We start from the raw sequence: 12,807 nt of genomic DNA on the forward strand, positions 1-12,807 counted from the left end.
TACGCTACAGATATTTAGATTTTATTCTTTAAACTATTAATTGTGTTTGAGAAAATCCTCGATATGAACACTTTCACCAGTCTGGAACCATCACCATTATGATGTTAAACAGTCCTGTAGTTTAAATCTGAATTATTTTTTTAATTATAATTTCCTTTTGATGCTTCTCATATTCCCCACCACTCAATAGTTCTGTTCTTTGGAAATCTGTTTTCATAGCATGTTTTTGTCCTGCAGCTCTCTCTTGTTGAGCTCTCTTCTTCACTGAAGGACGCTTTACTTGGTCGTTATGGACAGAAACACGCCATCTTCACCCTCACATCATCAGATCTTTTTCAAAATAATCAATCTTCTTTTTTATGTGTCTGTTCTATAGCTTTGTGTGTTGACGATCGATCGACTGTGTTTTTTATGGGTCCATGTATCGCTTCACCGTGCACATCCAGAAGATGGGTGTACACTGCGCAGTGGTGAACTGGTTAGTACAAGTTTGACTCAGCATGAGTCACTCACTCACCCTGAGCATGAGCTGGTTTATTCCAGTTAATCTGATTTCTTGCCGAAGTCTAATAACATGTGTTCAACTTATTCTTAAACAGTCAAATTCTCTTTAAACTTTAAAAAGAATAAGCCAGAGATACTCTTACTGTGAAGAGACACACTCCTCACATTTATATGTATATATATATATATATATATATATATATATATATATATATATATATATATATATATATATATATATATATATATATTTTTTTTTTTTTTTTTTTTTTTTTTTTTTCCCCCCCACTCAGGACGATTTGCTTCCTGGATGTTCTAACTGCCTCAAGTAGAAGCAGTTTTCCTGTGATTGGAGCTGCACATTGTGTTCTGGAGCAGAACGCAAAATAACACACTCCAAAGTCATTTCACGAAAGCAGCCATCCTGATTCCTGACTTTATTCTTTAGGTTTGGAAATATTGTTTTTGAGCTTCAAGTCTTACAGGGATTGTAATGAAAGCAGGCTGAGCAGCAGACGTGGAGGGACACTAAACATTTTAACTCAAGTAAAATTGTAAGTTACTTCCTGAATTGCTCTGTATGACATATATCCAACTCTGACATGGTATTGGCTTATTGGCCATAAAAATGTAAATTAATATTAAAGGAAACAAAAAGGAAAAAGAGGAAATTACATGCTGTAACTTGGACTAAAAGGTGAGTAACTTTGCCCAGAGCGATGAGCGTGGACAAATTACACTAAGTTGAATAATTGCGTGTAGATTCAAGGTGAATGAGACCATATAGCTGGAAAAATGCAAAGTACATAAAATACGCTTCTACATTTAAAAAATATTAAAGAAGTTACACAACTATGGGTACTTACATAGTTATTTGTACAAATACAAGTACGTACACAAACAAATCAGACTTCATTTCTAAAGAAGCAGAGTGGATTAAGTATTGTAGATTGGGTGGGATTTCAGATTACATATTGTGGATACTTGAGTATGAATAAAATTACACCTGGAATGTAGTCATAAAAACATTTACCAAAAATGTGACATGACACGTCAACTTAACTGTAATGTAATGGTGAGGAATAAAATCCTTCACTGCATTACGCTTTAAAAGGATTGAATTCTAGTACTTCTAAGTAGATCCTGCTGCAGTAAACATGTGTGTAAGTACCTGAAACACTACTTAATGAGAGTAACGCCGTGCTGTTCATGACTCCCTCGTGATGGTGATGTGTGTAAATGTGCTCGTTGCGTAACGTCTCTGCTGTGAGGCAGCACTAATGAGAAGAGGCTAAAACGGAGCACTTTTACCCTTTAATAACGCGTAACCACTTGTGACAGCTCCGGCACCAACAATGCAGCGGCGGAGGAGGAGTGAACCCCCTCCACCCTCCCCCCACTCCACCCTCACAGCTGCCCCCCTGCTTTGATTGAGACAGTCATTAAAGATCACGGACACATCGGCCGAGCTGCAGCGTGCTTTCTGTTATATAACCAGGCTTTATTTAGACACTGCTGCTTTATCCTCACAGGATCTAATCTCTGACACGGAAGCGACACCTCGCCAGTCACCTTTGTGCAGCGATGCTTCAGCGCTGGTGGGCTGCTTCCCTCTCAGACGGTTTCGGGGGGAAAAGAGCATGATCTCTGTGGTTTGGCTACAGTCACAACCAAGTTTCTACCGTCGGTTCTGATTGAACTGCAACACAGAACACGGCGGTTCAGAGAGAAGTGGAGTAAAGGAGAAGTAATGTTAAGCATGTTTAAATAATCACACTGCCAAATACGAATGACTAAAGGCATGACCTTAAAATTAGGCTTCAAACTCGTGAGTGTGTGAGCAGCACTGTGTCAGACTGTGGGGGTGTGTCTGAGCTAAACCCGCTGAGTAGTGAACTGCTCAGTGGGTCAGAGTCTGGCCCGAAGCGCTGCGGTGCAGACTGCACAGCTCGGTGTATCCACGGGGTCTGCGGTGAGAGTTTGTAAAACTCCTGCCTGTAAAGCTCTCACTGCAGAGGCGGGCGCGGCCCGTGACCCTCGCCTCTCCTTTGCATTGCAGCTTTTGATAACTCTGTAGCGCTGAGCAGCGGGGAGAAACCGCAGTGTGTAGTAAGTGTTAGGCCCAAAAAATTCCAGTAACCGCTTTTTAGCAGGTGCTCAAAACCAAATCTCAGAAATTGCTCTAATTGTTATGACTTTGTTTGCAGCTTCAATACTTCAAATAAATTGATCTCTGTGTCTCCTGAGTCCTTTAGACAGTAATCCATGACGGAACGAACGGACTGACATCTAGACCCAGCAAATCATCACAGACACGCTGTCCTGACACTTCTCTGTTCCGAGCCCTGACAGCTGACAGCTGACCTCTGTGCTCCAGTCATTCTGTCCCTCGCCAGTTCGACTCCTTCATGGCCTCCAGAGCGGCGTCGCCTGCCTCCACGCCTCCTCCTCTCACCGAGCCCGGCCCGGGCCGTCAGGAGCCACGGCCGTGAGAGGAAGGCGCTGTCATGGTGAATATTTTCTGTTTCCTGTGTTATTTTGAAGTTCTTATCTGATTTCCCCTCCTTGTGTCTGATTGCTGCTGCCTTTCGAGTTTCACTCCTGTCTGAGTGTGTGATTGTTGCCTTTTGCCCTCCTGTGTTCCTTTTGTTCCCGTCGTTCTGGAGTCTAATTTGAAACTATAAGACATTTTATAATAATCTGAGATGAGGCTGCAGTGAGGACCATTTCAGGTGTTAGACTGAAAAGTGAAAAGCACATGACTTGCTTTTGTCTCTTTTACATCACACACACACACACACACACACACACACACACACACACACACACACACACACACACACACACACACACACACACACACGCTGTTTAGCTAGAACCTTGAAGATCAGCCTCAGTCTGACTCACCTTTACACTCCTTCAGGCAGGAAGTGGTCCCTGCATCTCTCTGGCAGTCAGAACTGCTGCTGCCTGTCAGAAGAGATGAAACAGAAGATACCTTCATGTAAACGCCTGATGGCCTCTCTTTTTTAGACAGTCTGTCAGTTAGTTTGTTTTTTAAATCTGGTTCATGTAGCACTCTTCACAGATAAAGCAGCAAAGCACTTTATGATAAGAGAGAAAGAAACATAATTTAACATAAAACACGGAGTTAATTAAAAGCTTCTTTGTATAAAATTGTCTGAAAGATCAACTCTGACGAAGGCTTTGTTTTCATCGTGCCTCAGATTGATACAGACCATATGCTCTGGACAAAAAACAGATTATTGTGATTTTATGTGATCTGAAGTCACTTTGTCTTAAGTTACTGACTTTATTTAGCTTAGTCCCATGAATGTAAAGACAATACACCTATGCAACATCATTATTTACTTTTTTTAACATTTACTTTAAATCATAAACCAGCTGTAAGTCAACAGTTAGAGAACATTTCCGTCTGCTAGACCTCTGTGTTTATCGTTTCTGTTGCAGAGAGACATGTGAGATGTTTTTTTTTCTCCTACTGAGATGTTTCAAGGAATTAACACAATCAGAGACTGACAAGATTCTCAGAACCTGAACTGCTGTCCTCTGCTGCTCTCATCCAGAGCATAAACATTGTTTTAGCGCCATCTAGTGCTACTTGTTTAACATTACAGGAGTCGCAGCTGCCCTGCTGATCATCGTCCTGTCAGTCACAGAGAGGCAGAGTTTTTCCTTTGAAAATTATAGATACATTGTGAAAAATGTGGAATTTACTAAAAAGAAAAAGAGAGGTTTGTGTCAGAGACGTGAATACAAAGATTTAGCAGCTCTGGATACCTGGACTAACATTCAGAGTAGTTTGCTTTACCCATTTGCATCTGAGGTGCATCACTTCATACGCAGTTCATTTAGCAGCGCCAACATTCAAATGTGATGTTTTACATTCTGTGTGATTATTTGACCATGATGGATCTGTTACATTGTATTGCTGCTCTGGTTGCTACAGTGTGTTTCACTCTGTAAATCAACTTAACAAAGGGAAATTACAAGTTCCTGAACTTTCAGTATTTATTTCACTTTTACTTTCTACAGTCAACCATAAGTATCTGTACTTTCTCTTGCTCACAGACAAGAAATGACCTTGTCCCTTGTGTCAATAATTGTAATGAAAATTTCAGTTTAAATTTCCTAGCAGTATCTGATAAGGTATTCACTCTGGTGAACTCTGGTATTATGATAAGTCGTAGTGTGTACTTTTCCCATAATATACATTACATTTTACAACTAAAGTACTCAATAGTTTGTGAACAGAATATTTGGATTACTTCTCGGGTGAAAACTGTTGCACATGACTTTTAAATATATGGACCCAAGTTATATGTAGGGGCATTTTTCATCTAATAGGTTTTTTCTGAGTTTCTTCTCATCTGTATCATAATGATGGCGGTGTGAGCAGGTAGGATGAAGCAGCCGATGCGGTTGGAGGTAGAAGAAGGCAGGTCTGTCACCTCGCCCATCACTTTTATGAATAGTGAGAAGAAGGAGGCCTGACCTCAGATATATACGGCTCTATTTTAATCCCCTCGCCTGATTGGTCAGCTCCACTCTGGCCACGCCCCCTTGCTCCACAGCTCTTCCTGGATTGAGCAGGCTCTGTGAAGTGTGTGCAGTCATGCAGGTTTCATTTTTTTTAAGTAATTGAACAAATAAACATTCAGTTAAAGTTGACAGTTCAGCAGTGTTTCGGTGAAAGTGATTTTGAATCTGAGTCAAGTGTTCAGTTTTTAAAGCAAAAATCTGTTAATATGATGAAGAATTTCATCACTAAAGTGAACATAAAAATGTAGAGCAGCACGATGACAGGATTTCACTTGTATTAGAATCACTGTATCTATTTTTAAGTCAAATATTTAGTCATATACCCGGAACAACAAGAATCCAAAAGAATAGGTGGGGAAAGACCCGCCTGTATAAAAAGCCCCTGAAATGATAATAGCTGTGAAGATTTATAGTGGGGCAGTCCCTGCCACTGCCCCCAAGCTTCCTGGATATATGTGCACCAATTAGCATGAAAAGACAATACAACCTTTACCTGATAAAGATATGAACACTGGTTATTATACTTTATATTTTCCATGTGATCATTCTAAAATAATGCGTTGCACCACCTGAGCTTGTAGGAGAATTCCTGAATTTCAAGTTGTACTTCTTGCTCAACTTATAGCATTAAATCCAAATTTGCTGAAACTTTCAGAACTTGCTAAAATAGCAAAAGCAACTGAAGTAATGTAAATAGTTCTGAATGCATAAACATCTGAAATAGCATGGGTTCTTGTAAACTTCATAGCATTATTAAAGCATTTGATTGAAAATTATTTGGAAAAAAAAAATACATTTTTCCCCTTATAAAGGGTTGCAAAGCTCTGGATGAGTCCAACACTTCCTGCTCACATTACTGTCCGGTCTGGGATTGGATTTCATTTTTTTTTTACAATGCAAACAGGGGTGCAGGTGAGCAACTGAGTAACTGATGCTGAACTGCTGCCAGCAGATAGAGACGCTCCCATCCCGGTGCGCCCTGCTTCCTGCGCTCAGCTGAGCGCCATATTGCGCTCCGCTGAGCAGACAAATACAAGAAAGGAGGGAAAATCTGCGGCTGGCGGCCCTCCTACCCCCCACCACCACCCTCACTAGTTCCGGTAAGAATCCACCTGAGCTGCTCTGCAGGTCCGCCACGCGCCTTCAGCTCCCAACTACAGGGAAGACATCTTCTGCACTTTTTTTCTTCAAAGGAGGCAAATCTCCCATCAACAGGTGCCTGCAGGATTACTGAGAGGAGGATGCACGTGGCTGGTGCGCGCGCGTGCACAGGCGCGCAGTCATAACAGAGGAAGCAGCTGTTTGCGCCTGTGTGTTACTACATGCACACCAAGTTTATTTATTTTTTTTTTTAATTCCTTAAACGTGTTTATCATGTGGGTGAAGACACGCGGCGCGCTGACAGGAGGCGTCAGGCTGCGGGACGTGCGGGATTATTGATGAAGGTGTGAGAATGAAAGTCAGAGGCGGGCGGAGACTAATAAATTCATCACAGGCAGGAGGGAAGTGAGGCAGGTTAGGCTCCAAACAACCTGCAGAGTGGCTCAACCACTCAAACCCGTCAAGGTAGGACAGGCATGAAGGACATCCGGTGGTACTCTTCAAAATAAAACCCTCCTCTCGACTTCAAGTAGCTGAATTGAAAGATTCGGAAGAAAATTAGCCATTTATAATTAAACGTGCTTGTTTATTTGACATGAAAGGATTGAGAACAGTCTGAAAGTACAAGCTAACATGGTCCTATGTAGTAATGTGTCCAGACAGTCTGTTTTCAGGCAGTTTCTAGATCTCATCACACATACTGTTATATTATGCTGAACATGCACTCAATCAAAACTTTTTTTTACTTTTCAAGTTCAGTGAGAAATGTGTCTAATTTAGAAACGATTTTAAGTAATAAACGTGTCAGTTAGTCACTTTTTTTACTCTACAACAAATCTGATTTTGTTACATAAGCCCACATCATTGTTTCTATTTACAAATTACACCTCAGAGTTTCTTCTTTTTTCTTTTTTTTATTTCTTTTTTCCCAAATCTTCCAATGTATGCTTCAAACCTCATTAAACTGGAGATTTTGGAGAGTTTCAACTCTGTAATTTGGTGTTAAAGAGCATTTCAAGACCTACTTTTTTATGCTTGTGGTTTTCTTTAGGATCAGTCTTTAAAAACACTCAATGGAATTGTCATCAGATGGTGTAAAAACAAGGTATGAAATCTTGTTCTCGTGTGTGTGTGGAGCTAGATACAGCCGGAGTGTGTGGTGTGATGATTTGGGAAAAAAGCGGAAAAATATTTCGTGTAAGGAAATGTTTTGTCCAGCAGACTCTTATTTTGAAGGCTGGGGCCGGTCGCTCTCGTGCTCTGCGGGCGACTTGTCGCCACCTTGTCGGCAATTTGTCGGTAAATTGCGGGTTTCGGCGGTGATTCATGCTGATGACTGTCGCTCGCAGGAGTGTCGAGCTGCTCTCAGCGGCTTTAAGAGGCGCGAGAGGCTGAAACCCGTTTCTCCTCTTTTCTCTCCGTTCAGGAAGGCGCACCGAGGAGCGCGCGCGGACTTCAAGCTCTCTTCTCTGGAGAAAGAAAGAACAACTCCTTTTATTTTCATCTCTCTCGTTATAAATATTAATTAACAGCTCCTCGCGCAGAGCCGGGAAAAAAGAAAAATGCCCAAAGCGGTAAGTACACGTTTGATTTGTGGATATTTTTTTACACACAGTTTACTAGAGCTTCCTGAAATCAGAATATCATTCAACATTTAATCATTTATCAGACAAAACATCCAAGAATAATAAATATCTGCTATTTTTATATTACATTGATAGGACTTTATAAAATAATCGAGATTTAACGCAGCAATGAGATCTGCTGTTAATGTTTTGTGTTTTCCCACAAAAAAGACAATGGAAATATATCACCAACAAGGCAAACACTGAGCTTTATAAATCCACAATGCAAATCACTTCTAGTTTTCACTCCTTATTCTTGACAGGGAAACGTTCCGAAGGAGTGTGTGTTAAAGGGAAATGCCACTCAAATCACATGTCCATGTGTCCTGAGGGTGTCCCACTTGTATGGGAGCAGCTTGCACCACAGACACAAGGCTTGGACCTTTATCTATATATTGTCAGAGATTTATATCATACATCTCAGAGGGTCTCAGTCCAGACCGAGCTTCAACTCCTTCCACGGCCCCGGCCCTGCTGGCCTCAGCCCCAGCATCCTTCACTGGCCCTTGAACCGGACTGGTACCAGCCTCGCCCCCTGGCCCCTGGCTTCGCCTCTGGCCCTGACCTCCATTTTTAACTTTCATGCAGCACACTAATGTGTCACACCTCGTCAGAATGTCTGGATGAATTCTGAACTCACTAATGTTTTTCTCTATATAGAACACCCCATAATCAATATTCAGCTACTCTGAATTATAACTATCTGGTAGATCTTTATTTTAAAGGCTTATGTTACATTTTAACCATTACTCTATTACACATTAATTAGGTTAAAACACTCTTCATTAAGTAATTAATAGTTTTATGGTAGACTTAGTTCTTTTGATTAATGAGCAGTCATGCTGGTTAAACTCATCTCCCTGACCCACAGATGTTTCCAGCTGCTTGAGGCTTTGTGGCATTGGTACGCGAAGCCTTGCCCCACACTTTGAAAACCACTTTTTGGGATTAACTGAAAGCCTGCTGTACTAGTTGGCTACTTTTTATTGGCAGTATGTGCCAGATCTCTATGGCCAATCTGCTACTGTCATACTTTTTGCACTGAAGCTCATTCTTCAAGTTGAATGATTGCAGAAACAATTGAGTTATAAAAATGTCAAGAAATTCAAAAAATATTGGTTTTCCTCTTCTTTTCTATGAGTCTTTTTCAGCGTACCCAAATTGTAAACTCCTGTGTTTTGTTTTCATTTCAACCAGCCTGTATTTTTAGTCTGACTGGGGTTCTCCTGACTCACCAGGCCCCACCCTGCCGACGCTCACATCTCTGCCATCTCACTGTTTGGAAATTTCTAGAAGGCACGTGTACTAGAGTCTGTGGCGTCGACTCAAACCAGCATTTTTCTTAACAGGACTTCACATATAAGGAAAAAAAAAAAAAAAGAGTGAGAACTGGCTTCTGTTTTTATATTGAGGCCATGACGGAAACATGAGTTGCAGCTGAACAGAGTGGTATTGTGATAACAATGACTGAAGCCTCCACCAGCGTCATAAAGTGTGTTGTGGGTTTGTTTGGAAAGGCCTCAGGGTTGTCATGAGAGTCGCCGTGGAAGTGATTTCATGGACGTCTGATGGCAGCACCAGCTTCGCTGCATGCATTTTCTACAAAAAAAAAAAAAAAAAAAAAAAAAAAAAAATTTTCATTGGCTATTTTCTTGAATGACTCCAGCTTTATGACAAAAGTCTGTTTTAATGAAGCCGGCTTCTTAGTTTTGGTTTAATCCCGCAGGTGCTGACTCTCACTTTTCACATCAGGCTTTGGTGAAAACAGTGAATTTGCATTAGTACTTGAAAAGTGCGACGAAGCACATCAGACCTGGAGGCAGAAGCGTGTGGGCGAGCGGAGCAGGCAGGACGGTGCGATGTGAGGAAGCAGCGCTCTCCTCTGCATTCATTCTCATGTTAATTTCAAATCGCTTGTTTTGAGGTGAAAATGCACAAATGGTCAATAGAAATTCAAGAAATACAGCAAATTCCCACATAAGAGATGGTGGAACATTTGTGGTACAAAGACGTCTGAAACACCGAATCAATATAACACTTTAAAATAGGTGTTGTAGCCAATTTCTCTGTTGATTTTCATACTGTTGTTATTTATGGATTAGTTCTGCCACTTTATGCAAATTAGAGTCGTGAGGGCTGGAGGTTCTCCCAGCTGGCACTGAGCATCAGACATCGGTATTTAAAATAGATTTATAATGGCACAAACTGATGAATTTGATCTGCTTTGCAGCAAAAAAGAATCTATAATTCCTTCAAAAATCAAGTTTTTCTTGAAATATTTAACAATCTTTCTTGATCTGTTGGGAATCAAGCTGCTACGTTTGAATTTGCTCTTTTTATCTTTCATCCATCTTCGATATGACTTTATTTAGCTCAGGGTTCGATATACAGAGAGAAAGACACTTACATGTACACCTATTGCCGCTTCAGAGCCACCTAAAAAAGCCATAAAGTAAGGTTTTCAGACGACGGGAGGAAACTGGAGTACTGTGAGAAAGTCCCAGCAGGCACATGGAGAACATGCAAACCCCAGCCTCACTTTCTAGCTGTGAGGTGGGAGTGCTAACCACTTCAAATGTGTCCAAGAAAGGAATCTTCTGATCTTTAGAGGACACTCCTGTTCACTTTGTCCCTAAAAACTTGCAGCAGTTTTTGTAACAGGAGTTTTTCTTATGAGCGACTAGAAAGAGAATTAAAGAGTCCGACACAAAAGCCTTCAGGTTATCTGAGATGTAACACTTCAAACGTTTGGCTTCACATCAAATATTCCAACATTGTGTTTATACAGAAGAGCGTCGCTTCTTTTAGCTATAAAACAACCCGAGCTGAGGAATCTGGAGCAGATTGGAGGAGCGGTGAAGACTCCTGCATTGACGCTTGCGTGACTCAGGTTTCGCCCGCCTCAATGACACATTGTCAGAGGTAAACGATAGCGATCCCCGGCTCTCCCGTAATCCCACAGTCCCGGGCCGTGACACAAACCACACAAGGCGCGGCCGCCGCCAACATGGATGGGTGTTTCCTCTTCAGGTCCGTTTCCATTGTAGCCGTTTTTTAATCATTGATAACCCAATTCAACCTGCAACTCCCTGAAGGCGTGATTCATCGATGTCAGCTGACTTTACGTCTTTGCACCCTCGTTCTCGACCCCTTCACCCTGTTTTGAACAAACAGAAAACTTGGCTTCAAAGCTTTTTTTCTTCATCTCCATCGTTCTTGAATGGTCGCTTTGGTCTCTTATGGCTCTGTTGTTATCTGAGAAATCTGCATAGCAACTCCTCTGTGTAACACGCACCGCTGAAGCCACGCAAACTATGCAGAAGGTTAAATATTGAATGGTCATCGGCGGAGAGAGCGGCTCACTTTAGATGTATCGGAAGGAAATAGCTTGAATTCTTGAGCAGGGCTGGCTCCATTGATTAGCTGACAGAGCAGCACCTGAGTTTAGTGAGTCGGCGCTCAGCCAGGGCCGGCGCCGGCTTCTCAGACGCCCCGGGCAAGGCCGACACGAGCGCCCCGTGGTAGTGTCGCGGAGGGTCCCCTTGTTGTTGAGCGGGGGGGGGCGAAGCCAAGCAGTGCGCTGCTCAAACGGGCCGTCGCAGCGGCGCACCCTGGCCGGCGCCCCTCACGGCGTCAGGCGCCCCCTATGGCTCGGCGCCCTGGGCAAGTGCCCCGGATGCCCAGCCTAATCGCCGGCCCTGCGCTCAGCGATACATCAACACAAGTAAACACGTTCCTCACTTAAATAGGGACACAGAAATGTTAAAAGCGGTCACTGCAGTAAGTGTTTGATCCATGCTGGTAGACTTCACTTGGCTCTTTTTCTCACTGGACAGTCTTCAGGCTGCAGCCGGGACTTTAACCAGAGTCCCTCACGCTCAGGGTGAAGATTAACCTGATGCACCATCTTGTAAAATCTGTTGAAATGTAGCATACTTACCAAAGTTAGACGGATTTCATCATTCCCAAACTTAGAAACTTTCCATATTTTTGAAAAACAATATCAAAGATGCCTTTTTTCCCCTTTTACCTTTTCGGACTGTAATTTGAGGATCCAGTTATTTATTGCTGAGTTCCCAGAATGATGTCAATAACTGTGTTTACACACAACAACATTCTATTAGACTGCTAGGCTTTTTTTTTTCTGCCCCACCCCTGCTCTTATGTATTATCCAGTTACACCTGGCTCACAGCCCCTCCCTCAGATCTCTGTTTGGAAATTTCTGGTAACAGGAAACTTACAGAGTGTTTTAACATTAATATGTCACTAGTTTCCTTTATAAGAATAGGTGTACATTATTTAATGCCACTGTTTGCTAGACTTTTGGCTGAAAATGATTGAGTATGCTAGAAAATGACCCCAAACTGAAGACTGGAAACTGAGACAAATGGCTTTAGCACGGCTGCTGATCTCGATATAAACTGTGTCATGTAGCTTCCAGGCTTTATGTTGAGCTAAACTAATATTCCCTTCATATACTGGCCGAAGTCTGCACCATTGATTTTTCTCACCCGACTCCCCGACAGAAAGCAAATCATTGTTCTTCCTAAAAAGAGACAGGAATAGAGCTGTGTTGCCACAGTACTTCAGAGGACTGTTTTTACCTTATAGCAACATCTGAACTGTAAATATGTAGCAAAAAAACATGAGGCTACCTCGGCAGAGACGAGAAACTAACACAGATTCCCAGTGGAAAACATATCGACTTTCTTTACCTGTATGAATGTCTTTCACAAGATAAACAAGGTGGAAAAGTATTGTCAAGGAAGTACAAGAGCTTATACACTCTTTTTTTCCAAATCCCATCCTAAATGAATCTATTTGTTAATCAATTGTCTGGATGAATCAGAAATGTGATTGATGTTTCCTCCTAACAAACATGAAACAAACCTGCGTTTTTCCTCAAATCTCTTTGGAAAGAACTGGAAGCAAGGAGAAATTGCTGGCTTCAGCACAGAGCCTTTATGCTAAGCTAAGCAAATAGTTTGAACCATCCAGGCATGTGTTTAATCT

The 12,807-nt window shown here is 41.9% G+C and overlaps 1 protein-coding gene across 1 annotated transcript in view; it reads left to right on the forward strand.

The window, feature by feature from the left end:
* Window positions 1-7,503: 7,503 nt before the first annotated feature.
* ezrb (ezrin b) overlaps window positions 7,504-12,807 on the forward strand; it is a 29,181-nt gene continuing 23,877 nt past the window's right edge. The window contains exon 1 of the mRNA XM_030110238.1: window positions 7,504-7,742. Within this exon, the coding sequence (XP_029966098.1) occupies window positions 7,731-7,742 (12 nt within the window). The 5' untranslated portion in view covers window positions 7,504-7,730. The remainder of the gene's footprint in view (window positions 7,743-12,807) is intronic.

Source organism: Salarias fasciatus, chromosome 15, assembly GCF_902148845.1.
Source record: "Salarias fasciatus chromosome 15, fSalaFa1.1, whole genome shotgun sequence".
Taxonomy (NCBI): Eukaryota; Metazoa; Chordata; class Actinopteri; order Blenniiformes; family Blenniidae; genus Salarias; species Salarias fasciatus.